The sequence below is a fragment of the Habropoda laboriosa genome, unplaced genomic scaffold, assembly GCF_001263275.1.
Source record: "Habropoda laboriosa isolate 0110345459 unplaced genomic scaffold, ASM126327v1 scaffold20, whole genome shotgun sequence".
Lineage (NCBI taxonomy): Eukaryota > Metazoa > Arthropoda > Insecta > Hymenoptera > Apidae > Habropoda > Habropoda laboriosa.
In genome coordinates, this window is record NW_017100143.1 from 1,431,632 (window position 1) to 1,456,995 (window position 25,364).

At 44.4% G+C, this 25,364-nt stretch overlaps 1 protein-coding gene across 1 annotated transcript in view; it reads right to left on the reverse strand.

Annotated features, from left to right (window-relative positions):
- LOC108573189 (beta-1-syntrophin-like) overlaps positions 1-15,569 on the reverse strand; it is a 186,067-nt gene extending 170,498 nt beyond the window's left edge. The window contains exons 1-2 of the mRNA XM_017935584.1: positions 15,566-15,569; positions 13,095-13,283 (exon numbers count right to left, since the gene is read on the reverse strand). Of these exons, the coding sequence (XP_017791073.1) occupies positions 13,095-13,283; positions 15,566-15,569 (193 nt within the window). The remainder of the gene's footprint in view (positions 1-13,094; positions 13,284-15,565) is intronic.
- Positions 15,570-25,364: the final 9,795 nt, after the last annotated feature.

Here is a 25,364-nt window from a genome sequence, read left to right on the forward strand (position 1 = left end):
CACGTAGAAACGATCGGGTAGAACCACCGACCACAATACACCGAAACCATTGTATCATGGCTCCTGTAACAAATGCAGTTTCATAGTGAAAGTGTTTCTTCACTTGTAAATAAAAATCAGACCAGAAAAATGGAAAATTAACGACTGAAACTAGCACTGAATCTGAATTACTTTCCGACAACATTCTCCACAAAAACCAACTAAAAAAAATACTATCGTATACTACAAGCGCTGATAAAAGCAGCAGAAAAAATTACGCGTCAATATCTCTTACCATTCGTCCTAAAAAAAAAAGCTCTCAAATAAACGATCGAGCTTAGAAGCAATTCTCGACGCGAGGCGAGCCCCAAACGCCAAAATCTCGGCCGTAAACTTGATCTGAGGGTGGGGAGAAGGTCGGAAAACGGTGCAATTAAAAGTCCATCGGAACGGCGTGGCTGTATCCAGGGAAATTGAACGCGGGTGCTCGAAGGGTCGGGAAAACTTTCGAATCGTTGGACTATCGATTCGCGTTGGAAGAGAGAGAACCCGCGAGTGTTCGGGTTCCCCCCTCTCAGTGAAAGCTCGACAGAGGTTGTATCGATCATCGGTGCACAACGTCGACTGGGCTGACACGCGAAACTGTCGACGAAATTACGTTTCATCGATGTAAACTTTACATCCCGATCGCGGTAACAGATTGCACCGGGCTCGGTTACCTGACCGACGCATCGGTCACAGGTAACGATCGCGCGGACAGCGGTTATGCGACGGCTACGCTAAATTTTACAGTCGTACGGTAATAAATTTTACGTCCAAGCATGCACACGACGATTGCCCACTCGCGTATTACCGACTCCCCGCGAAACTCCGACTGATAGGGCTTTCACCGTGAATGCAAATGCCGCGAAGAGCCGCTTCCATGGGAATTGATCCTGTTGCTGATTGAAAAGGGGAAAAGAAATTAGAAGTCTCTTTGATATCTGAGGAATCTTCTTCTTAGGTCTTTTGCAGTTTTCTTTCTATATGGAGTTGGCTTTTCCTTAGCAGCTTCACCGATGTAGCGAAGTTCTTCCTTTTTCTGGCGAATGTCGACACCTATTTCTGCTTCAGCTAATGTATCCGGGTATTTAAAAAAGTTCTTGCAGCACTTACTTCCCTCGTAAAACTGCAGGAACTTTTTTTGGTTACTTGATATATGGTAGATGTTATTGCTGAAGTTTCTAACATGTGTGACCATGACCGCTGTAATTTTAATACCGAATAGGGTAACTTCGGGAGAGACGGACCAGGCAAGTGTTTCCTACATTATCCGCCAGATATGGAACAAAAAGCACCGAGAGCCACGCTCGATCGCTTTCGTAAAAGAAGTAAAACGAAAGAATACTGACGCGTTCCACATATGGCGGATAATGTAGGAAATACCTGTCTGGTCCGTCTCTCCCGCAATTACCCTATAGAGGAACGTTAGGTTACTCGTTCGTCTGGTATGTAATTTTGCAAATATTTGACGGAGTTATAAAATTTGTAAATATCGTATGCTTCGTTGATACACTCAAGTCCCGACGTGGAGCATGTATCGAGACCTCTTGAAAGTTTCGCGGATCGATGGGAGTCTGGTAATTAAAATTCGCGAAATTACTCTTCACGTCGATTCTCAGCTATACCTAACGGAGTTCGAGGCTGATACAGAAACGTGGCGGGAATAAAAAGTTCATTCGTTCTATCGCGCTTCGCAGAAGTGAGTTCTGCCAGAATTCGGTAAATTAAATGGAGGGAAAAAATTGTTACCGGATGAATGAAGAATCTGTTACCAGTTCTGGAATACTTTCTCATTCTGGCGAACTGGTTGAATCAATAATCCAAAACTTCGAGAAGCAAGCAGAAAATTAATAACTCAAGAAAATTTAATACACTCCAACTTCAGGTACCGAATATATTTAACCCTTTCTCCGAAACTTTCACAAATTAACCATAAATTTCGCGTCTCTATTTACACAGTATATTAATTCTTTTGGTCTACTGTCGTCAAATTTTAATTGTTTGCAAATCAAGATAATAAAAAAGCAAAGAAATAAATAAATCTTCCGAGCTTTCTAGCAAGTGCTCCTTAAAAATCACCGACACTAAAACGGTTAGAATCTGTACAATTTAAATCACAGAAGGAGTGCAGAAGTCTGAAAGGGTTGAGAAATTCAAAGCATTTCCTATTTAGAGTCCCCCTTGAAATTCACACAGAGTATCACTCAATAAATCATTCCAGTTAACTTTGATCTCTTACGAGCAAACCTGAATGTATCGAAGCTAGGTGACATTTCGGTTCGATGCTCTTGGATACTGAACGTCTTAACCCTGTTGGCAGCCATTACCACGTGACTGGCAAAAGCGTTTCCTGCGTAAATTGCGGTTGGTGCGCACAGTCTTCCCTAGGAATCCCTCGAAGGGATCGTTTTCGCGGCAGCCTAGCTACCTTGAGAGCTAAGCGACGCGGCAATACCTTGATTGCACGGATATTAATTAATCGAGATCCCGCTGCAACCGCACCCCAGCTCCTGATCCAAGGAAATCAGGACGCTTTGCTCGACGAGTCGCGCAAACGTCATCGTTTCTCTCGCGTTCAACCCTTTCGTTCTCACCAACCCTCGTTTCGAACGCCTCTCGGCATCTGTTCCTCCTCTAGGATCCTCCTACTTCCTTCGATATTCCACGAAGAGACGTAGGTGTTAATTTCCGACTTGGAAAATGTAGCAGGTATCGACACGAAAGGAATACGTTTCCCTAGCCCAAAAAGTTTGCCAAATATTCATATTCAACGTAGTGTGAGAGTGATAGAGTGTTTGGTCTGGAGCGATAGTTGCGTAAACGAAGGGTGCTTGAGCTAGAGCGACAGAGGTGTGAAAGAAGAATGTTTGGGAAGAGTACTTTGAGAATATCCTTTGATCATCCAAAGATTTGGTGGACCAAATGAGTTTTAACTCTACAGGCGGTGCCTGGGTCTATTCGGACCCGAATACGCTGCGACTAAGAACCAATAGTCGACACGCGATGGAAGTCATTTGTTTATGTTATAAAAGGCACCTAAAAGACACAATAGTTACTATGCAAGCACCGTCTCACGTTTAGTCGGCCGGACCATCCGCCTTCCGAGGGTTAAGAAGGAACAGAGAATTAGAGAAAGAGAGAGAATGTCAGGTGTGAGGATAAATGAGAACGTGAAAACACAGTCGAGAGTTCGCGAACGAGAGTGAAAAGTGAGAACAGTCGTTTAAATATATACATATACATAATTGTTTCTTAAAATACCGAGTGAAAAGGCAATTATTCACCTAAAACCCCTACATTAGTCAGCCCTGTCACTTCCATCGATCCATAAAGAAGCCTGGAAAGAAGAGATCGTTGCAGTTGAAACAGTCCAAGGGGTGGCAGGAAGCGATGGGAAACATCTCTATGGAAGGGTAGGAAGAGGGACACAGAAGGGTGTCTGCGTTTACGCAATTTCGCTCGGTCGTGCATCATTTTGCGGGCAAAAACGTTCAGTGACACTCGTCGTGGCGCGGTCGTCAATTTCGCGGGTCGGCGCGGCTTACTGCTCGCGGAAAGTTATGAATTGCGAAACGTTGCGCGACGCCTGGCCCGCCTTTCGTAAATTACCAGATGAAAATACACACCAGCTGGCGCCGCTCTCGCTTCGATCGCGACTGATAATCGAATAAAACGACGGAAATGTGGCCCGCGGGAGATATATTTACCGGCTGTGCACCGTACAGATTAACGTTCGTGAAACAAAAAAAAAAAAGAGAGAGAGAAGAACCGAGGCGGAAACGTTTGACAAACGCCATCCTTTCGTCGCTGGACGCATCACGTGAAATTTTCCCTCGTCTCGTTCCGCTGGAATTATCGGAGTTTCGCAAGGGGTTGGAGTCCGCCAATTGGGAGAATCGCGTCGAATCAGGGGAATTTCTGAAGGTTTCTATCTGGCAGATTTTGTTTCTTTTGCGATGAATATCCGCGATGTAATATGGATTCGTGCTTTTCGAGTACACCGAAACAAGTACGCCCGAAACGGATATTGAAATAGTTAGGTTTAACGAGGAAGAGATTTTGTTGGGCTAGAGATGGATTTTGGTCATCCTCTTATCGAGCAAAAGTTTCAGAGCATTTGCAATTTATACCAATATAGAATCTGCTAGAAACTTTTTATTAATCTTTTAAGGAAGCAGTGAAAAGCGTCTTTTAAATTCATTACCCTTGCATTCTCCAACAATAATATCCCCAAAATTGAACGAACTTTAAATGAACACGAGAAAAAAACTTTTCAACGCTCAAGTACCACTTGATCGATCAATTTACCAATGATTAGAAATCTTAATAAAATCCTTAGATAAATTCTGCAACAAAGCACCATATACATATTTTCTACCCCTAAAATTCTTTCCCAAAACACGTCCTCATCTCCAAACACACATATTCGCAAAATTAACATTGTATTAGCCACGAACCCCTCACGATTCCAATAAGGAAGACACTTTTCCCCTGTTCCTCGTGGCGAAACCAAACAGTTCGATTTCGCCGAAGAAACAAAGCAATGCCTCGAAGAGCAGCCAGCCTATTCCCATTCCCCTTTGCGTTTCTTCCTGCGCGAGGCCTGCTCGTCGAGTGCTCTTCGTGGACGAAATTCGATCTGGAAGTTAATCGAGCCCCTTTCAGCCTCGCGGTTCCGGTTTTATTTGCTCGAGACAGGAAACGGGTATATTAGCTTGGCAAATCGAAGCCAGTCCGGTCTCCTCGAGGAGCACGAGGAGAAAATATAAAACTCGCGGTGCTTTGTTCGAAAAACCCGGACGATCCTCGAGAACCAGCGCGGAACCGTAATATATACGCTAGACGCCGCGGGAATTGCGCGAATATTAAGAGATCCACCCCACGGGAATGGCTAATATATCCGTGTCGCTTGTTTATCCGTGGCTAGATTAGAACCGGGACTCCAATCCCGGGGATCGATCGATCCCCGTCTGTGTCTAGCTTCGCTCTCTCTTTTTCCAACCTTTTATTCAAGGAACCACCCGGTACATACCGAGGGAAATATCGGAAAATCTGCGAGTTTATCGGAAAAGGAGCTCCCGATCCGTTGATGACCCGGATGTTTAATTAGCAGGAGTCAATATTAATACAACTGGATCTTCTTCCAGCTTCCAGAATTTATCATTGTTTTCCTTGTGCTTTTAATATTTTGACGTTTCGATGTGGTATCCTTGGTCAAACATAGACCTGTCTATCTTAAGTATACATAGAATGTGTCACTGGCCTTTCTAACAGGCTTCGGACAGTTTATTTCCTGGCTAAAATTGACACGGGAATGTCACATAAAAAAGATGATAGAAGGGAAGTTATGTCAGGGTAAGAATAGATACACGTTTCTCCTATAAACGAATGACACTTGTTAGCATGGCTGGACAGTTGATAATATATACTCAATAAACTCTCCAACCAACTCAATCTCATGAAAAAATATCAATTCTTCGACCCATGTTAGGACAATTCTCCTTACCATCTACCCTTAAAATTACGAACCCTCGTTTACACCACACTGTATCTCTCCCGCAAGCAAAGATTTGTGGCGACCGCCACAGGGGGGCCCACGCACTTAGGCGACTCTTGGCCCTCGAGGCGAAGAATCAAGAGATGTTCTTCCGAGTTTCTTCGTCCTCGAGGACAAGAGTATTGCCTCGGCAATGCAGGCCCACGCCCCCACTCCCTGGGACTGTCCCAGAGAAAAGAGGCTACTTAAGGGAGCCCCGAAAAGAAGGCACAAGGCCTTTGGTCGTAGACCTTCTTTGCACGCGTATCGTATCGCCTTCGTTTGAATAAATATATTTTTGTTACAAAACTTCGCGAGTAATCATTTGCACCACGTCACTTCCAAAGATTCATTAGCCTGCTATAGTCTGCCGTTAACAGAGAGCAAAAAGAAACTGAGATCTTGCACAATCTGTAACCCTCCCCTCAGCCAACAGTCCGTCAACAGTCTGAAATATCCTACACACCCCGTGCACACAGCCATCAGAGCCGAAGAACCGTCGAGTTCCCCGACAAAACAGCTCCCAGAGGCCCCTCCTCTCGAGGCCATCGGTCAAGACGCCTAGCGGAACCGGAATTCCGGCAGGAGTTTCCGTTATTAAATAACAATCGCCGGCTAGCCAGTAGTCGAGATGCATACGTCACGCAGGCGGGCACGACAATCGCCGGTAACGATATCCCTGTCGTTAGCGTAACGGGCATTATCGTGGCCGTCGCTTCTACAAACCGTTCTCCCTCTCTCGTGTGTGTCTGTGTTTGTACGTGCATGTATATGTAACGATATTAGAGGATAATGGAAGGCCCTCCTCTCGGTAAAGCAGCGACGTAGACGACGACGACGACGACGACGACGACGAGAACGTCTACACGGTCTGATAATAGTCTCGATGGAGGGGCGTAGGTCACGCGTGCACGCGCGAACGCGTTCACTCGCGATTCGCAGGACGTCACACGGGATGGTAATGAGAGCTGTGTGCGCCACCACCACCCTAGGGGCCTCCACGCACAATGCAATTCCGCTTGTTACTGATAACGCCGCACCAATTCCAGAACGCTCGTTACCTATGCTCTATTTTACCTGTTTCTCCACCGGCTAACCTGACCGCTTTTGTTCGTCCCCCGCGCACTTCGTGCTCGCCTTTTCGCGCCGGCCAACCCTCCTTCTCTCTCTCTTACGAGCGTCACTTCAACCCTTAGCAGATTCGAATCGTTTGCTATTTCGCTGGAAATAAATAATGTCCAAGGAACGGGACCGCGAGTTTCTCAGATTGTTCGTTCGATGGATTGTGTACCTTGGGCTTGTTCTTCGTTTGTTTTACAACGGGGAATAACAACGGTTAACGGGTGTGAGATCTGTAAAATGCTCGAGATCAGAAATGATTAATGTAGATGTAAGAAGATTGCCCGTTTATGGGAACGTGTTAAAGATAGGGTTCGTTAAAGCAAACAGAGCGAACGAGGAATCGATTCTTAGCAGCCCTCTTTCTGATCCCTATCGCGACACTTTGCACGCACTTTGTGTCCCCTTGTTTCTGAATATTCAATAGCTGTACGATCGTCCGATTACGAGGCCAAGTACAACTCGGACAATCGTGTTCTTCGTACTGGTTACATCCTTTTGTGGAAGTGCAATTCACTCTGCGTACAACTTCTAAGAACAACCACACGTATATGAAAAAGAGATCTCCTCCATTCGCAATCTTTCAACCTGTCTAAGAGACCAAAGGGAGGAAAATAATTTTCATAAGAGAGAAATTCACTCGGACATGACGTTCAAAAGGTTCTCCGTCTCTGAAACAGTACAATCATCTAGCGGACAATCGTTCTGTCCAAGCGAGTAGACAAAAGAGAGGACACAACCGACATGCCAGTTGATCCTGGCTCATTAATCAGCGCGGCAGGCATATAGAGCGCAATTATCCGGCGGTAATTAACTTCGCAAACTGCAGCCCCCGCCAAGTCTGGCAAGGCGAACGCGCAAAGGACGGAGATGCTTGATAGCGGCATCGGTGGTGATGGTGATGGTGCTGGTGGTGGTGGTGGTGGCGTCAGCAGTGGATGGTGGATGGTTTGGATGGAAGGTTCTTCGTGGGTTCCAGCCTGATGGAGCTGTTCTGGAATTATACACGGGGTTAGCCCTGAAAACCGGGCGGCAGCCAGCTTTTGCCCCCGGAAACTAATTTAACTCTCGCATCCTCCACCACCATCCTGCCAACCAGTGGCGTACAGTCAAACCTCGAGCCTTCGCCATCGACCCTCGCCGATTTCTACCTCCTCCTCGTTCCTCTCTCTCAACGTACGTACGTACCTAACCTACCACCAGTCTCACACATCTCTATTTTCTGTGTCGTGTTACGTGAATCGAGAGTGGAACGAATCGACCTGGAGAAAAACTAAATATACGGTACGTAGATGTATGTACAGTTGGTTCGATTTGGAGTAGTAGCTGGAAAAGGGAATGGAAAGTGTGTCATAGATCTGGTCAAAGCATTCGATCGTGAAGCTCGTTGGAGTACCACTCTGTGGTATTAATTAGAGGCTGCGTGGATCGTGCAATTAGAAATGGGGGGTGTGTCTTGCGGTGGGAAAAAACGAGTGGATGATGCGATATTTCGCGAATATTCCACGGTGAAATTTTCGTGTAACAATGTCCTCTGACTCTGTGGGAACGAGAGTTATAATGGAGGGGTCGGTTAGTGTGAAGGTTGATATATACTTTTTTGCCCCATCGTGAACCACCATCATCGATTCATTAGAGACCTAGGAGACGGGAAACGCGTGGAATTCACGCGGTCGAGGATAATAGAGGCAGCGTGGAAGAGGTGGGTTAGGTTCGCGGGGATTTTCCAAACGAAGAACGGGCGCATGCGCCTCTCTCGATTTCCATTGTGATTCCTCGATATTCGTACAATTAACAGGTGATTTTAATTGGGTTAGGATCTATTCTTTCAGCAGCCCGCCGGTTCCAAGGCTCTTCCTTTTAATGGAACCCCCGTTCCTAATACCTGACGGTCCGGGGTTTACGGAAGCCTCTATCTATCCGCTCTCTCGGCTGCAGGCTAATTCAATTAGCCAATTTTCATTGTACCGTTCACGCGTCCACTGGTCTGTTTTAATTCGCAGATAGACCCGTGGACGATAGCCGATATCCTCCTTCACCTCCTCCACCTATCCTTTTTTTACACTTTCCCTCGTGTAATATCGACGTGCACTGTGGCTACGTGCATTTCGTGTTTGCCCTTGGCCAACCACGGTCCTCTTCATTTTCCCGTTTCCTGCCGACTCGCCCGCTGTCTTCCATCTGACCGTTTATTATTCCACGGTCTGTGCAAAGTGTGGATAGCTCTGCAGAGGAATTTTGGATAGGTAATGCAGTCGCTCAAAGAGCACGAAAAATTTCCTCTCTTTTTCCTTTTCACAAAAATATCCAGCGTCCGGATTTAACGATCATCCAAATAAGAGAATTTTCAAACTCGATTTTTTTCCACAAACAACCACTCTGTACCTATTTGCCCTATCATTCTACCCCGTGTATATGCATATTATCGCGCATCTTTCCGCTCTACGAGTTATCTTCCCGGCGTTACCCCGACTACGAACACAGAATCTACCGTAAAATGCAGCGAGATAAAGGAAAGCAGGGAAAACCGAGAATAATCAATCCTTATACCGTTAAAGGAAGAGTAGAAGGTAGACGGAGGTCCGGAGGGGTGTTAAGAGAAGGTACACGATAGTAGACGCAACGATTCGCGGGGCGAACGCATAAAATCATATTTTCACGGCGCCCCGGGACGCAAGGTGCGAAATAACAATTACCCATCCGTCAGGAGCGGTACTGTGAGCACCCGGGCGCAGCTACGTGTCGCGATAAATTGTAAATAACCTTCCTCCGCCGCGGAAATCCCCTGCATCTGGATAAACTCTTGAAAAGATATTCCGGTCGAACGTGACGCGTTTCTCGGCGCTGCCTGATGGAAACCGCCCCACCTTCTTTCTCCGCCACTCGTAGCCGCCACCCGAGATTTACGGTAAATTTTAACGCGTCCATGCGGCCGTAGAATGCACCTCCGCAGTTGGAAAGGAACGCCATTAACGCCGCGCCATTCTTTACCCCTTTTTCGAACCGAGTGTTTTCTCTGTCAACCTCTACCTTCTCTTTTTTTTTTTTTTTGGATTTTGATAGATAAATGTTGCAGCGGAAAAGTTCTGTATTGCGTAGTAATAGGTTTTTCTGGATTCTGAGCTCAATAATCTGTGATATTTGCATAGGTTATTAACCCTGCAGAATTAAATAAAATATATGCAGAGTGTGTGACAAAAGTCTCCAGATTCTGAGGTTAATAATTTATCGCGGTGGGATGGAAGATAAAAAAGAAAGCGTGATACTTTCATAAGTTATCTATCTATATTTGCAGATTCTGAGCTTAATAATCCATCGCGATGGAGAGGAAGAGAGCAAAAAGGAGTAAGTCAGCAACCCTGCAGAAAATTAAAACAAACGTACGTCGATATGCAAATGAACCGTTTCTACCATCGGAGTCTAAGGGCTGGATAAACGGAGAAGCTTTAGAAAATGGTTCAAGTAGGAGAAAATGTCTACAGTATACTCTGTCCTCGTAAGATGAAGCAGTTTCTTCAATTTCCCAGCGAAGGGTCCTGCAACTCGAAGATAAACGTTTCGAACAACAACAAACAGCCGGGGAGCTAGGAACGTTGAATATTTGACAAGCAAACTCCGGATGAATTTAACGACGTTTTTCCATGGTCGATGTTTGCCCGACCACCGTCCCCGACAATTTCTAGATCCGTCAGCTAGCCGTGGCTAGTAATACAGGATAAACACGACAATGCCGGGCCAAGCGGGACGGTATCCTACGGTCCAGGGCTGTTGACTTGAAAAATACCATAACGTATCGGGAAAGAGGCGAGCCACAGAGGTCCGGTCTGGCTGGCTTAGCGGCCATAAGGCAGATACGAACGAGAGATACAGCACGCTTCTGATTGCTTTCCGCAATTCCTGCGGCTAGCGTACGATTCCCTTTTACCACCGTGGAACCCTTTTTCCTTCTCTCTCTCTCGCTTTCTGTCTCTCTGTATGTGTGTACATGCTCTCGGTTTTTCCGTCCAGCTGAACTTCTCCAGGTCTGGTATCAGCCTATCCTCCGAGGGGCACACGATTTCCTTTTTCCAAGCAGCGAAAGGGGAAGACTGAAGGATGAAACGATGGAGATGGGTGATAGAGGAGATTCTGTAAGGAGGAATTTCCTTTCTTTTATCTAGCAGAAGTTTTAGGAATTGTTTGGGATATTTGTGTCCCCTTTCGTCTGGTTTGGGGCATTTTGTGGAATTATTCTGTAAAGGCTACGCCGGTACTACTTATATTTGGAGATGAGGGAGCAACGATACTTGGTAGTCTCGATTAAAAAAAGAACCTTAAATACGTGTCCTATTTTCTCAGTGATCCCCGTTGTATTTATTAAAAAATTCGTATCCTATTTCTCCTCCTAAGGATCAACTAACATTTGCAATATAACACAGATTGTCAATATGTACCAGTACAACCTCCAAACCACCCTCGTATCCTCTCCTACCTTTTATTCCACCCTTAAAAAAAAAAAGAGAATCAAAAGTCAGAACACCCTCTGTTCACGAAAATTCAGCTCCGGATGCAACGACGTCGGAATAACAAGACAATACCAGACAAAACGAGAGTTCCTCCGGGGCGAACGGGACTGGAACAAGCATCGAACGGGAAAGGGGACGCAAGGAAACGAAGAGTAGAAAGAAACGTGAGAGGGTTGAACGAGTGGGGGAGAAGCGGGGAACCAGGTAGGAGAGACTCTACAGAATTAAGAGCCCATTAGCCTTTCATTAACTCGACGGTTGGATCCACGGAGGGGGCGACAGATACACTTTTCCAACCCCTTCTTTGTCACTGTATATAGCTCCGAGCGGAGCAGACAGAGGCGCGCGGCATCTCGATGAAAACTAGATCCATTCAGCCGCGGGAGCCACTTACCACCATCTGGTATACACGCCAACGAGTTCCTCCCGTATTGTCTACGGGCCTGAGGGGAGGACTCGCGTCACGTTCACCCAGCAAGTGACGCGGATGCAGCTTGTTCGAATTAAGCGGCGATCCAAACACGTGACTCTCTGTGAGATGTTTCAAAGATACGATTAACCTTTTCCGGGTGCACTAGCGCACATGCACTCGCTTTCGTACGTGTTAGGATACGAATGTTAATCCTTCGGACACGCGGGTATTTTTGCTGCGAAACAGGTCACAAATCGGATCTTCTTTGAAATTTTTTCAAACTGACGTAGAAATGAATCGTACTATTTTATTTCAACGTACGATGTATTTTTTATTTCACTATGGTGAGCAAATTTGTGGAGATCCATAGATCTACTCTCTGTCGTGATTAATTTACCAAGTGACGAATGTTCAATGTCGCTTCTCAAAGGGTTAAACCTTGAGACCCCGAAAAAGATTATTCCATCTGGAATCTCGTCTTGCAACGAGTACATATACAAGGTGATCAAGAAATATACAGACTAGTGTCGTAAAAGTTTATTAAAAAAAAGAGTTATTTTACATTAAAGTAACGTTTTTCTCGGACCCTATTTCTTTTTAGTCATGCTACTAAATTTTTTGTCACAGAAAACACTGCATAATTTTTTTTACCGGTGTTCTCTCATTGCTCCGCCCGTTTCATTCTTATTTCTTTGATGGATTTTGTCTCATTCTCGTTGATTTTCACCCACGAAAATTACGAAAAGTTGTATTATTCGTTGCGAGGAAAGGTTAACGAAAAAGTGTGGCAGTGAAGCTGGAACTACAGGTACACAGAGATGGCGAGAGGTCGAGTAGCGTCTCGCAACACGCGTAATCGCGGCGTAGCTTTTCTCGCGCGAGCTCCTCGTTTCATTAGACGATAATTGACTGTCAAACTCGCGGTACGCCGGCGCGCACGGTCGTTCGACTGTAATCCCAGAAACGGGTTAATTGCGTTATGGCTGTCATTATCTCGGTCGCTGAGCATGCAGTTCTCGAGAGGAGCGGCACACACGAGACGCGGCTTGTGCACGTAATCCAGGAACGTTCCGCTGAAACGTTTACTTCTAAACGTGCGGGGCAAGAGAAATTTCGCCTCGTTTGATTTGCCAGTTACCTCCCGCCCACCCTATGTTCGACAGCTTTTTTGAACCATCGAATACTCGTAAATTTCCCGCGTACCTTTTAAAACGATGCCTTTAAAACGATGTCTTTGTTAATTATTTCGAGAAATAAACGAGAAATTCTTAATACCGATACGAGGAATTAAAGGTGCGATGTGATTACTCGTTTCGACTGTGTATGTATATATAGTGAAAGGGTTGAGTGGTCTTTTTGACGAAGAAGCACTGTTAATTAACGCTTTCCGCTTTCACGCTCTCGTTGAGGAATTTCGCTGAGTTTCTCAGACGATGTTCGGCGTCGCGGCAGGAATTAAGCAACGCATGCACGCGGATAGCAAGAGAGATGAAGAACTTACCGGGATCGGAGGAAGGATGAGCTCTGGTGAGTCTGCAGAGTTGCAACGGTAGATAACGCGTATCCGCTCGCGGTGGAGACTTCGGCGGTGGCGGTGTCGCACTGAGGAAACCACGCTGAAGCTCCCAGCCTACCTCTTGGATGATCGAAGCCTTCCTGAAGTATGGCGTCACCTCCCTTAGATATTTCACTGTAACAGAAAGGGTGGAGGAATGTTTAGTGAGATATTGAGGATGCTAGGTTCTAAGGGCTCTAAATATCCTGGGATCCTGAGGTTCTGAGGTGCCTAAATCTTGGGTTTATTGGAATCTGAGATTTCTAGATTCTGGGGTCCTTAGACACTGAGATTCTTAGACTCTGGGATTCTTAGACTCAGAGATCCTTGGACTCTGAGATTTCTAGATTCTAGGGTCCTTAGATTCTGGGATTCTTGGACTCTGAGATCCTTGGACTCTGAGATCCTTGGACTCTGAGATTTCTAGATTCTAGGGTCCTTAGATTCTGGGATTCTTGGACTCTGGGATCCTTGGACTCTGAGATCCTTGGACTCTGGGGTCCTTAGACTCAGAGATATTTAGACTCTGAGATCCTTGGACTCTGGGGTCCTTAGACTCAGAGATCCTTGGACTCTGGGGTCCTAAAACTCAGAGATCCTTGGACTCTGAGATCCTTAAATTCTGCAATCCTTAGACTTTGAGATTTTTAAACTCTGAGATCCCAAAGCCTCATAAATCCCAAAGATCCCAAGATACCAAACACCCCAAAGTCCCACGACCCATAAAAACACCTCCGAAACATCTCTCTTTCCTCCCGAATCTCTCAAAACTTCGCAAAAACAGCAACTACCCAAACATACTCCCAAAAAGTATCACCAAACGCAACTTTCTCCGCGAAACATCGGGCCAGCCACCGCGAGCTATGATTTCCCGCTGTTTTTACAGCCCTCGAAATTTCCCCTCTAGACTCGCAACACCATTCGCCAGAGAGGGGAGGAACCGAGAGTCAAAAGAGCGGTCAGCCTCGTAAATCGTACTCCAGCTGGATCTCCGTTTCGCCATCGAAGCGTCTGCGAAATATACGGTACCGCGGTCACGTACAGACTGTTTCAAAATCCAATTTGTCGTTGATGTTTCGACGTCGCTGCGCCACCGACGCGATTACATATAGGACGAACTCGTTAAAGTTCGAAGGAACACACACAAGTGAACCACCAACCGGCATAGTGGGGGTGGTTGGAACAGGGAATGGTCTGCAATCCTGACGCGAGCTAACCGAAATACTGAAACATGTAGCACATAGCACACGGTTCCAAGAGAGAGAAGGGAGTTGTGGGTGGAAGAGTAACCGACACCCAGGAGCGAACGGTGAATTCGCAGGGAACCCGTAAAAACCGCTCGTAAAGCCAGGATACGTTCTCCTCGAGGAGGGACGTGGCTTAATATCGAACCTATCGGCGGAATATCGACCGACTCCTCTCATCCCTTCTCCACCGCTATTCCCCACATCGCGAAATTTCCGCTCGTGCCTGGCTTCTCGTTACCGAAATTACCGATCGATGCTGGGTTAGAACTGGTTTAAGGTCGATTTTTTTTTAGGAGCAACGAATTGATGGTGCGTGTGTGAGTGGAATAGCGGATAGCGAGTGTGTTAGCTAGATTCTGTCTTACATGTTCCGTGTAGAATTATGATGAGAATTCTCTTGTTCCGATGAGAATAGAAGAATCTCTTCGTAGACCGTTCGAAATCGACGGTAATCTTTTTCTACGTTTAGCAAGTAAAAGAATGAAATTATTAAAATTCAAGCTGAATCGCAATCGGTATTGATTACACAGAAGAATCGTTGATCACAGGGTACATACGAGTGGATTCATTGCAGCGCAGACTTTTCTTTCCGATCGAGGGCAACGAGGTTCTCTATCGACAAACACGCGCAATTTCAAACGATGTCCCATTGATAAGCGACGGACACCGTGGCCGTAATGCACGTCCCGAGTAACCAATCTCGTTCACTAGAAGCGGCGCAAACAGCCATCCATCTGGCCTGTGACTCGTCGCATTATTAATAATTAGACGCGTTGGTGTACGCGAGCCGACTGTTTGCCCTCGATTTCCATCCAATTGGATTACCGTTCGCGTCACCGTAGAATTTCATCGGCCAATATTGGACGGCTGAACCTGGACATCGGTCGATGGCCTTCTTTACCTCTTGCATGCTCATTCGCCTAAGTTTCTCTCATCCACCGTTCACTTTTCACAAAAATTCCTTCGTCTCGAAACATTACGATACTACGCACCATCGATTGATAGATTCGTTAAAAGAAATTCCTTCGAAATTTCCCACGATTCAAAACAAAGAACCATTGGAACACCAATTATCGCTAATTGACAGCTTCGTTAGAGCAACATTTCCGCAAGTTCCGAGCCCTCAACACGGACATTCCGAAAGATTCCAATTTTTCCAAAGTCACGTACCCATTTTCTCCGCGTTCAAAAAAATTCACCCAGCAACCACGTTCCTCCATTTCGATTTCCAGGCATTTTCCATACCCACGAACAGATATCCCAGCCTTGGAACGAGCGTGATCGCCGCGTGTTCGAAAAATCTCCAAAATCGTCCAACTTTCACAAACCGACCGGAACCTGTCGAGCAATTTTCCCTCCGCGTATTCAACGCGCGAACGTCATTCTGCGGGAACAATTTCGCCCGGTCCACGCGACGTTACAATATTCGCGACACTCGAGGATAATTCCCGCGACAGAAGGGATTGGTTTCACCGCGTTCGAAACGAAGAAACAGCTCGCAGAGCGGCGGAAGACGAGGGTAAATAGGCTTCGAGAAGGCGGTAATTAAAGCTTCCTTCCAGCATGGATGAGGCCAAGGAGAGCTGGAAAAGCTCGCAGGATGTTTGGACGTGGAAATATGCTTTGCTCGCGTTTCTCTGTTTGCGCGGCCTCGAAAAGGGAACCGAGGGGACAGAACCCGGCTCAAAGGGAGAAACATCGAGCGACGTGGCTACTTTTTGAACATCCATTAAAGTAATTAAGAGGATTCCACCGGAAATGCGCGAATACTTGCGACTACACTTGGATGAATCGCGACTGGGACGCGTATCGTTTTTAAAAATTTCACGGCTGCATTGATACGATGAAAAGTTGGGTGAAAAAATGGGAATTCCGAGCGGTGAGTTTAACCAACAGGGGTTTATGGCACGGATTCCAAGCGACGTTACTTTTGCGAAGTTTTTCTACAAGTTTTTTAATAACAACAGCCTATTCAAGCCAGAGGGCAAATCTGGCTGATTACCTGATGGCCACGGAAATTCTCCACTTCTGCGGGCCACATGGTAAGCCGGTACTTGCCTCTACGCGCTCAGTAACGTTAAACATGCCATAAACCCGCAAAGTCGACGTTTCGGCAAGATCGCCACGCGGGACTGACACCCCCGTTTGGGACCGTCTCTCCCTCTCTGCCGGGCAGATTCTAATATACTTAGAAACAATCGACGCCACTTTGAGCGCTCTAACACGCGATACTCGACATCTTGACAACACCAGTACGGTCCAGTCCGCAATAATCGACATCACAAATAAAGCGCGATCACCATCGCGACAATAAGTAGTTGGCACATACACGTGCAATAATTACCAACGCCAACCCGACCTTCCAACCAACAAGAAGCGCGGGAAGCTGCGTTAACACCTGGAATTGGGTAAATTTGGCATTTTGTAACGTGGATCTATTTTATTCGGGAGCAATCGCTGGAAATCAGGTATATGAGATGTACCAGGTAACGAAAAAATTCCTGCGATTTTTCGCTCGTTAAATAAATGATAAAATCCCGGGAATGTTTTTAGCACTCAATTATTACAGCGGAGTGAAGAAATAGAACGAAAAAATCGTATTTGTCCTATACTTATTTCGAAACAATAAAATAGATAAGTTGCGACTGTCAGAATTGGTCGAAAAATAGTACAATACTCGCCGCTTCGCGTAATAATTCTTAGATTTGGAATGGAACAGTTTAACTACTTTGTAGCAACGATGACACTATCAGAGTGTACCTTTGAGTCTACACATAACCGAGGCTAGAAACGTCCAAGATACTTGAAATTTCTATTAACATACATCTGCGCGAACTGAGGCAGCTTTATCTTAGAAATTAGGGCCACTCTCACTGAGGCCACATTGCAGCAAAATACGCGGGATTCAGGAATATGCAACAGCCACGAGAAGCTCGCTGTTCCTAATCTACTTTAGCAACTCTCTCTCCGGTAATAATTTCCGCGGTAAAACGCATTAGTTTTCCTGCCAGAGTAGAATCAATTTTGACGTTAGGATTAGTTAAACGCTCGAATCTTTCGCAACTTCTCTTCTACGTAGATATCAAGTACAAAAACTTCGTACAAGTTTACTTTACTTTACACATTCGCAGAAATCCCTCCCCCAGGCAATTTTGCTGTTTTATTTTTTCTTGCTTCAGGGTGAAACGGAGTCTTCCAAAAAATTAGCTTGCAGAGGTATTCTACAAAATCTACAAAATTTCCGATATTTATGAATGTATCTATCGAGGTTTTCTACGACCTCCATAGAAGCACCAGGCAATTTCCTTTTTCATTTCTTCGTGTTCCAGGGTGAAACGGTCTTCCAAAAAATTAGCTTACAGAGGTATTCTACAGACCTACAAAATTTCAGAGAATCAGAAGGTTCGAGGTACCAAAGTTCCCTCTCGTCAGTCAGAACCGTTTCGGCTGCATCGAGATTCAGGATAGAAATATGGAAAGGAGAAACAGTGGCGGAGGAGAAACAGGTTGAGAAGAAATAGAGAAACTCGAGGCAAAAGGAGCGAGGACGCCTCGAGAAAGCGAGCAATCGAGCTCCAGGGACGCGTTGAAAATAGAGGAAAACGGATAAACCGGAAGTCGATCGCTGCCCCGTTGCCGACGGAAGATATTTTTAATATCCGGCGAGGCTCCCATCCGTTCGCTCGTCTTACCCCACGGCCTGTATACGGAGAGATGGAGGGAGGAGGAAGGGAACAGGTAGAAAAGGGAGGCTCGCTTCTACAAGGGGAATGATCTCGTATTGAAATTGCACGGAAATTTATCCGAGATCGCGCGCCGCTGCGTCGAGTTGCCTCTTCAGAGTTCGAGACTCGCTGGAAGATGGATGGAGGTCTCGAGATCGACCTCCTCCTTCTTGTATTTTATTGAACCAGACAATGGTCGTGGGAAAAAATTGGCAAACGATCAATTTCAGATAATCACCGTGTTAAGACGGAATTCGAGATGTAGAGCAGCGTTCGCGAACATTTATCCAACTACCGTTCCTTCTTCGTTCCAAGATCCGATGAGTTCTTTTTTAAAAATATTGGATTTTTTTAACGAGGGTTGCAAACGAAGTTGAATTCTTGGAATAAAGAATAGTTTGTTCTTTTGTTAAAAAATTTCGGTACACATGGGTGAGACACAGTAGTCGCTGATAATTAGCACTTAGGTACTCTAAATTTGATAAGTTCTCGCTATTCGAGGTTTAAAATTAGACTAAATGAGAAATTTTGCAAAAATGAATTTTTGCGTAACTTGAAAAGTGGTTAAAAAATTTGTCTTCTATGGATAAAAGTAGAAATAACGATATAGAAGAGAAAGTGAATTTAACCCTTGAAATTAAACTAATTCAGAATGACCTATTGGCAATTTTTACGTAACTCAAAAATTGATTACAACTTTTGTCTCGTATCGATAAAATGAGAAACAACGATGTAGAAGAGAACGTTGCGACCGTTCTTGGAAAGTTGCATTTTGTCTCGACCAAGTCGTTCCATCGTCAAAGGAACTCAATTTCAACTGAGTAATCACAGTAGTAACAGCTACACTTGGTATCCCAGAAGCCCTAAATTCGACGCAAATGGAGGCACGAAAGTAGCGTCAGGAACAGGAATTGGAAGCTATTTGACTGGAATTGACATTACTTAGGTTTCACAGCCGATGGAAATCGATGGTCGAATCAATGTACGGGGATCGGCGTGAAACGAATTTGTCCGAATATAACGCGACAATGAGACGCAAAAGGGGTAGATGGATCGGTTTAGGTGTGTTCGCCACCTGTGGTCCCGGCACTGCTGCGATCGACAGGTGGTAAAGCGCCACTTTCCACCGTCCTCGGAACAGAAAATATCCTTTTCACGCGCGGAGGATCCTACGCGCTATTTACGAGCTGGCTCTTCCTTATGCATACCGTGGTGCACAACCCACCTCACACCCTGTGAGCCAATTTATTCCGGTGGCAAAGACGCGAGGCCGCCAGAAAAATGTACAGATGATCTTGTTCCCATGAACGGAAACCGGCATGAATATTGAACGGATGCCGCGACACGCTGGATACACGTGTAAACTTCCGGTTTTATGCGTGAATAATAACAAAACTGTTTTTCTTTTTTCTTGCTTTTGCTTTTTTTTTTTTTTTTTGAGAGGTGAAAATATAAATCGAACGGCATTTTGGAGGCAGTTGAAAGAAATATTTGAGATCGCTGTGCATTGTAAGATACGTAAGAATTTTCAGAGAAGAGATGCAAATTTAATAAACTGTTTTTCTTTTTTCTTGCTTTTGCTTTTTTTTTTTTTTTTTGAGAGGTGAAAATATAAATCGAACGGCATTTTGGAGGCAGTTGAAAGAAATATTTGAGATCGCTGTGCATTGTAAGATACGTAAGAATTTTCAGAGAAGAGATGCAAATTTAATAAACTGTTTTTCTTTTTTCTTGCTTTTGCTTTTTTTTTTTTTTTTTGAGAGGTGAAAATATAAATCGAACGGCATTTTGGAGGCAGTTGAAAGAAATATTTGAGATCGCTGTGCATTGTAAGATACGTAAGAATTTTCAGAGAAGAGATGGAAATTTAAAAACCTTTCGAAATAAATTAAAAAATGAATTGCAAAGCGATGAAAATTTGGCAGCGATAATACATCAAGGTTTCATTTTAGTGGTCACTAGATAAATTCTGTATAGGAATGAATATCGAGGCAGAGCAGTGAATAAGAAGGATAAAATGCATGAAAAACAAGACGGTTCTGCCTCGACAGTAAACAAACGAATAACTCAGTGTCCCTGATCACTCTCCTCGTCGAGGCGCTCGTCGAGAACAAAACACAACTACACTTATATACAAACTATTTATATTTACAATCCTTCGTAGACACAGAATTTCTGCTTTATACACATTTCAGGAGACACTTATATCTTTCGCAAACCTCTTCTTCTATACTTTTAAATGCGCTAAATCAGAAACTGATAAGTGGTTCCAAACTGTGATAGCTACTGTACATTACTCTACAAGAATTTTTCAAAGAATTATAATTTCACAAGGACGACACAAAGAATTTTCGAACGAATTGCAATTTCACGAGGACAGATTTTTGACGAAATACAAAGAATTAGTTTGCAAGGAAGCTTCCTCTGATCTCGTTTTCTCTAAACTTGATCGAATCTCGTCTGAGACATTTTACACTCTGTTTCCCGGACGAAGAAAGAAGCGGTGCCTGCAATTCAATTACGTGAAAGCAACAAATTAGAATTCGCTAAAATCCCTGGAGGACTTATCGAAACGAGATTTCTCCCTTGTTCCACGTTTGATCCGGTAAATAAGATAGCGCGAGAGAGAAAGATTTCTCGTTACCGCTTCCGGTTCGTCGAGCCTTCTCCGTCGAGGCAGGGTTTCCGTCCAGATTAAACGGCTAGCTAGCTGCTCGCCGCCACGGGAACGCCACTGATCCCTCGAGATTTTTATTCTCGACCGACCCGAACAAGAAACGTCCCGGGGAATCCAACCCCTTTTTCGCGGCTCTCGCGTAATCGTATGATTTACATTCAAATTCTCTCTCCACCCCCTGACCACGGAAACACGGCCTGTTCTTCTTTGAAATTTATTCGGGATTCCGCGAGATTCCCTGCTCAAAGTTACCCTGAAAGACAGGCTAAGTTTCTGCCACTCGAATTCATCTTAATTTTTACAAATTTATATGATAAAGATGGACGATTTTTATGCAACCGTTAGCGTAAGTTACTGAGAGAATTTTTTAAGGAATAAATGGAGATATTAAATTGGAGATATTTTGACGAGGTTTTGTTCTGATTTCTCGTCTTCCATTTGGATTCTACGATAAGTGGTTAATACTGAAGAAATTCGTGCAAAAAAGGGTGCGTTTATTAAGAATACTCATTTTCCTACAAAACCCATTCTCAATCCTAAAATACTGGAACTACACTACGCTATGCGATAAATATAAAGTGAAGATTCCTGTTCGGTCCCGAGCACCGAGGATCGGCAGGACGAGTGCGTAACCGAGCCGCATGGCATCCGCGGAACCGTGTTACAATGTCGCAATGAGGCCTTCGACAAAGGGATCCCGCGAGGGACCGAAGCGGGACCGCGGTTGCCGAGGCGAGAGGGCTCGAGGGGACTCGCGTTGGGTCCTCTGTCGCATGGGCCGCCAAAAGCGATGATCGCTCGACGTCTTCCATGTCGCGTCGCACTTACCACCACCACGTCGGGTGTGGACGACTCCGTGCTATAAAGTACGGAGGTTTTCACCCTCGACGCGCATTCTACTGAGAACACGCCTAGAAACGCATTCTATTGAGAACACGCCTAAGAAATACAATAATTGTTTTAGTTGGAAAACGTGTTGATTTCTTTCCTATAAATAAGACTCGCCCTGCCGCGAGTCAGCGTTTCCAATCATCGAAGAGTTACGGCGTTTTGGGACGCTACAATTCCCTTCTTGAAAATAAACAAATTCACGATTCGCTGAAATTCGTAAAGGAAGCCAAATTAATCAGCAAACATGAATTTAAAAAGGTGAAAAAAGAATACAGAAAAATTCTCAGACACTCTGTTCCAATAAAAACAAGCGAAACATCCCGTACATCGATCAAAAAATCAATTAAAACCCCTCATTGGAAAGCTACTGCACCCTTCGGAGCAGCGATCAGAAGAATCGAAGTCTTGGTTACCAGGACAAAGAGCAATCTAGCAGCGGAAATCGCGCAATTAAAGAGGAAGGCGGAGGAAGGGTTGGGACGAAATTTCCCCGTTTTACCAAGCAGTTGGCCGTTCGAGCGCAAAATAAAAATCCAAACGAGCTCAGGTCGTGTATTTAATCGGGCGAATACGAATCACGAGGAGAACGTCCGCCGATGTGACGGCCAAGGAAGTAGGTAAGCAGAAATGAAAATGAAACGAACACCACCTTAGTATTCCATCGTCTTTTACACGCGACCTTTATTTCCCCTTTTATGTTCACCCTTTCGCTCAGAAAAGCATTCGACGATTAAGTATTTCGTTATGGGTGATTTCAGCGCGATACTCGAATCGATGTGGAAGTTAAAAATCCATCGAAGGAGTACTAGCCTGTGGTCGTTTAGATAAGGATGGAATTTTATACAGATTTACCGTTCGATAAAACGATTAAAATAGATTAATGTAGAATTGGTCGAAAAATGTTTCTTTGAAAGATAATATTATTTTCTAAACCTTTTTCAAAGACAATATGATTTAATCTGGAGAATTCGACAGGGTTAAAAATCTGCAAATCTCGACAATTCGAAAGGGTTAAAAATCCTCAAATCTGGACAATTCGAAAGGGTTAAGAAACCAAAAATAAAAATTCACAAATCAATTCAGTAAACATCTTCCTCAATGCGCTATTTACAACAGCAAAATGCAAATTTTTTAATTAGTGCATTATCAAATGAAGAGTCTTGAGGAACTTCTGGCATAGTAAGAGAGAAACTGAAGTAAATTTTTACTGGAACTGTACGCAGGTAAAGATTGTTCAAGACGTGATACACACTACCGGCCAAAAGTTTGGAATCACCTACCAAAATACATTAACATGGAGTCTGCTACTAATTCTTTATTGTTTTGAAATTGATGTTGTGGAGATCAATAGCACTTTACCTCATGTCGAGTGATTTGAACGATAAAAAATTCGTTAAAAAATTATTATAAATGCTACCTTTTTTGGGGGGAATTTTTGTGCAACTTGCAGTGTACAGTGATTCGAAACATTTGGCCGGTAGTGTATGTACAATAGATCCACCGACTCTCGAATAGCAAAAGGATCGATCTCCTATTTCCCCGAATAATTTCCCATGCATTCCTTAAAATACAAGGAGCAGATACAGCAAGAATTATACATCTCTGCCTGAGCGAGTTTATCCACGTCAAAGAAACCGTTCCATTTCGCTTTTCCAAACAGCCAGAGAGCTTTGCGTTCTGGAGACGCTTCCTTCGAGGAGATCGGGTCCAGCCACGGTCGAGGAAACACGTCCACCCTCTCGAGGATACGTTTCCTCCCTTTTCAATCGATTTATCGATGCGCGCGTAACGCGGGAAACCCTGCGCGCTCGTCATCGTTCGTCATCCTGAACCATTGACAAAGTTTCCTCGACCGTGACGGGAAAATAGCGATCCTTTTATCTATTTAACGCGAAATCCTCGCCGGGGAAATGTAATCCTCGAAATAACGAGTTTAACCTTTGGATGAAATTCATTTTTTTAATTCTGCGTTAGCCTAACTACAAGACACACGTTTTATAGTGACCACACGAGATCTCTAAGGACTTTAAAAAAATCCTCTAAAAACATTTGACGATCGCTGAAGATCTCAAGATACCGCTAAAATTAATTTTAAATAGCCCATAAAATAAACCGCTAGATTAAGATTATCCTAAGCACATTTCTTTCAGAAAAAAATGAACAAAATCTCCCATCTACTGTTCACTAATCAAACAAGTTCTTCGCACTCTATCAGAATGAAAAATAAAATGAAAAAAACACATGTATCAGCATGTTAACACGTCTAGCTACCGCGAATTTCAATCCTATCCTCCATTGCGTCCGCTAGTTCAAAGGAAATCATGGGAGAGAATCGGAGATCCATCTGGAATTCGGTCGTAAAGACAAAGAGGCATCCAGGATTGGAAGGTGGCCGCGTAATTTGTATGCGCGACGGCAATAAATGCTTTACGGCTACTAATAAATGAGGACTCGGTCGCGCGAGGCCCGCGACTACGCTTTACGACCGCTATCCCCGGGTTCGCGGTGGCATTAAAATGTAAATTTGCTTTGGTATCGTTTCATTGATCGTAAACAAGGGGGTGTCGCGCCAACGAAAAACTCCAGATAACGCTGTTATCTTAAGTGGACGCCCGGTTTCGCTTCTTTATATTGCGCGTCCACGCTGTTCAATTATATCCGAAACGCTTATAATTCCGCCCCGCGCTTTGCATAATCAGCCAGGCCTTCCCTCCTTGTACAATCAGGCATTCACGAAACTCTTCAAGTCGATCGTTCGCGAGAAACGTTTTATAGGAGGAACACTGTGTCGTGGAAACGTTTCTGGTTTATGGCAAAAGGGGACGGGGAGAACATGCTTATTTTTTATATAGTCGTTTTTGTTAGTAATTTACACGGGTCAAAGGTTATTCGAAGTTCTTGGAACTTAGATTTTTACACGTTGCAAATTTCTATTAGCAATTTACTGATGTTTCGGGGCATGTTAGAGATCTGAAAGTTCTGAAGAGCTCATGATGGGATTCTAAGGTAATAAAAATATGTAACAGATTCAGAATCTTCCGAATAAAATAACAGAAAATAAAAATTTATTTGCGTGACTGCGACACTCAGAAACCGTCCAAGGATTCAAAATCATGTTCGCAATCGACTGGTCAATCAAGAATCACCCCACGCATGTTCAGCAAATACTTTACGCGCAACGAAAATATTTGATATCCGCGGTAATTAAGAAAGCAACAAAATAATAGGAAAAAATACTGGAAGGAAAGAAAATATTTCTAATGTGTCCCGAGTTTTTCACCGAGTACATACACCCGAGTAAAAGGGTTCACTAGAGAAACGATTCACGCTCCATTTCGCGTAAGCGATAGAGAAAAAGGTATACGAAGGAAGACGCAGCCAAACTTCTGATCGGCGTTGTAGCCGCATAGATATCCAGCCATGTACGTGCGCTTTTGCGGCTTGCTGATATATCCAATATATCGTGCGTGCATTCGTAGCCAACGGAGCGTTTACGAATCGTGTGGCCCTCTCTTATTCCCTACCCCGTGGAAATACCAATTTCCCCCAATTCTCCTCTGTCTTTGCGTAAAATTACAAAATTTTCCGCTCGTCTGTCTGTCCCTGATATGCAAAAATACGATACACATGAAAACGAGAAAAAAAAGAGAACCAACAGAGATGCTATAGACCACTG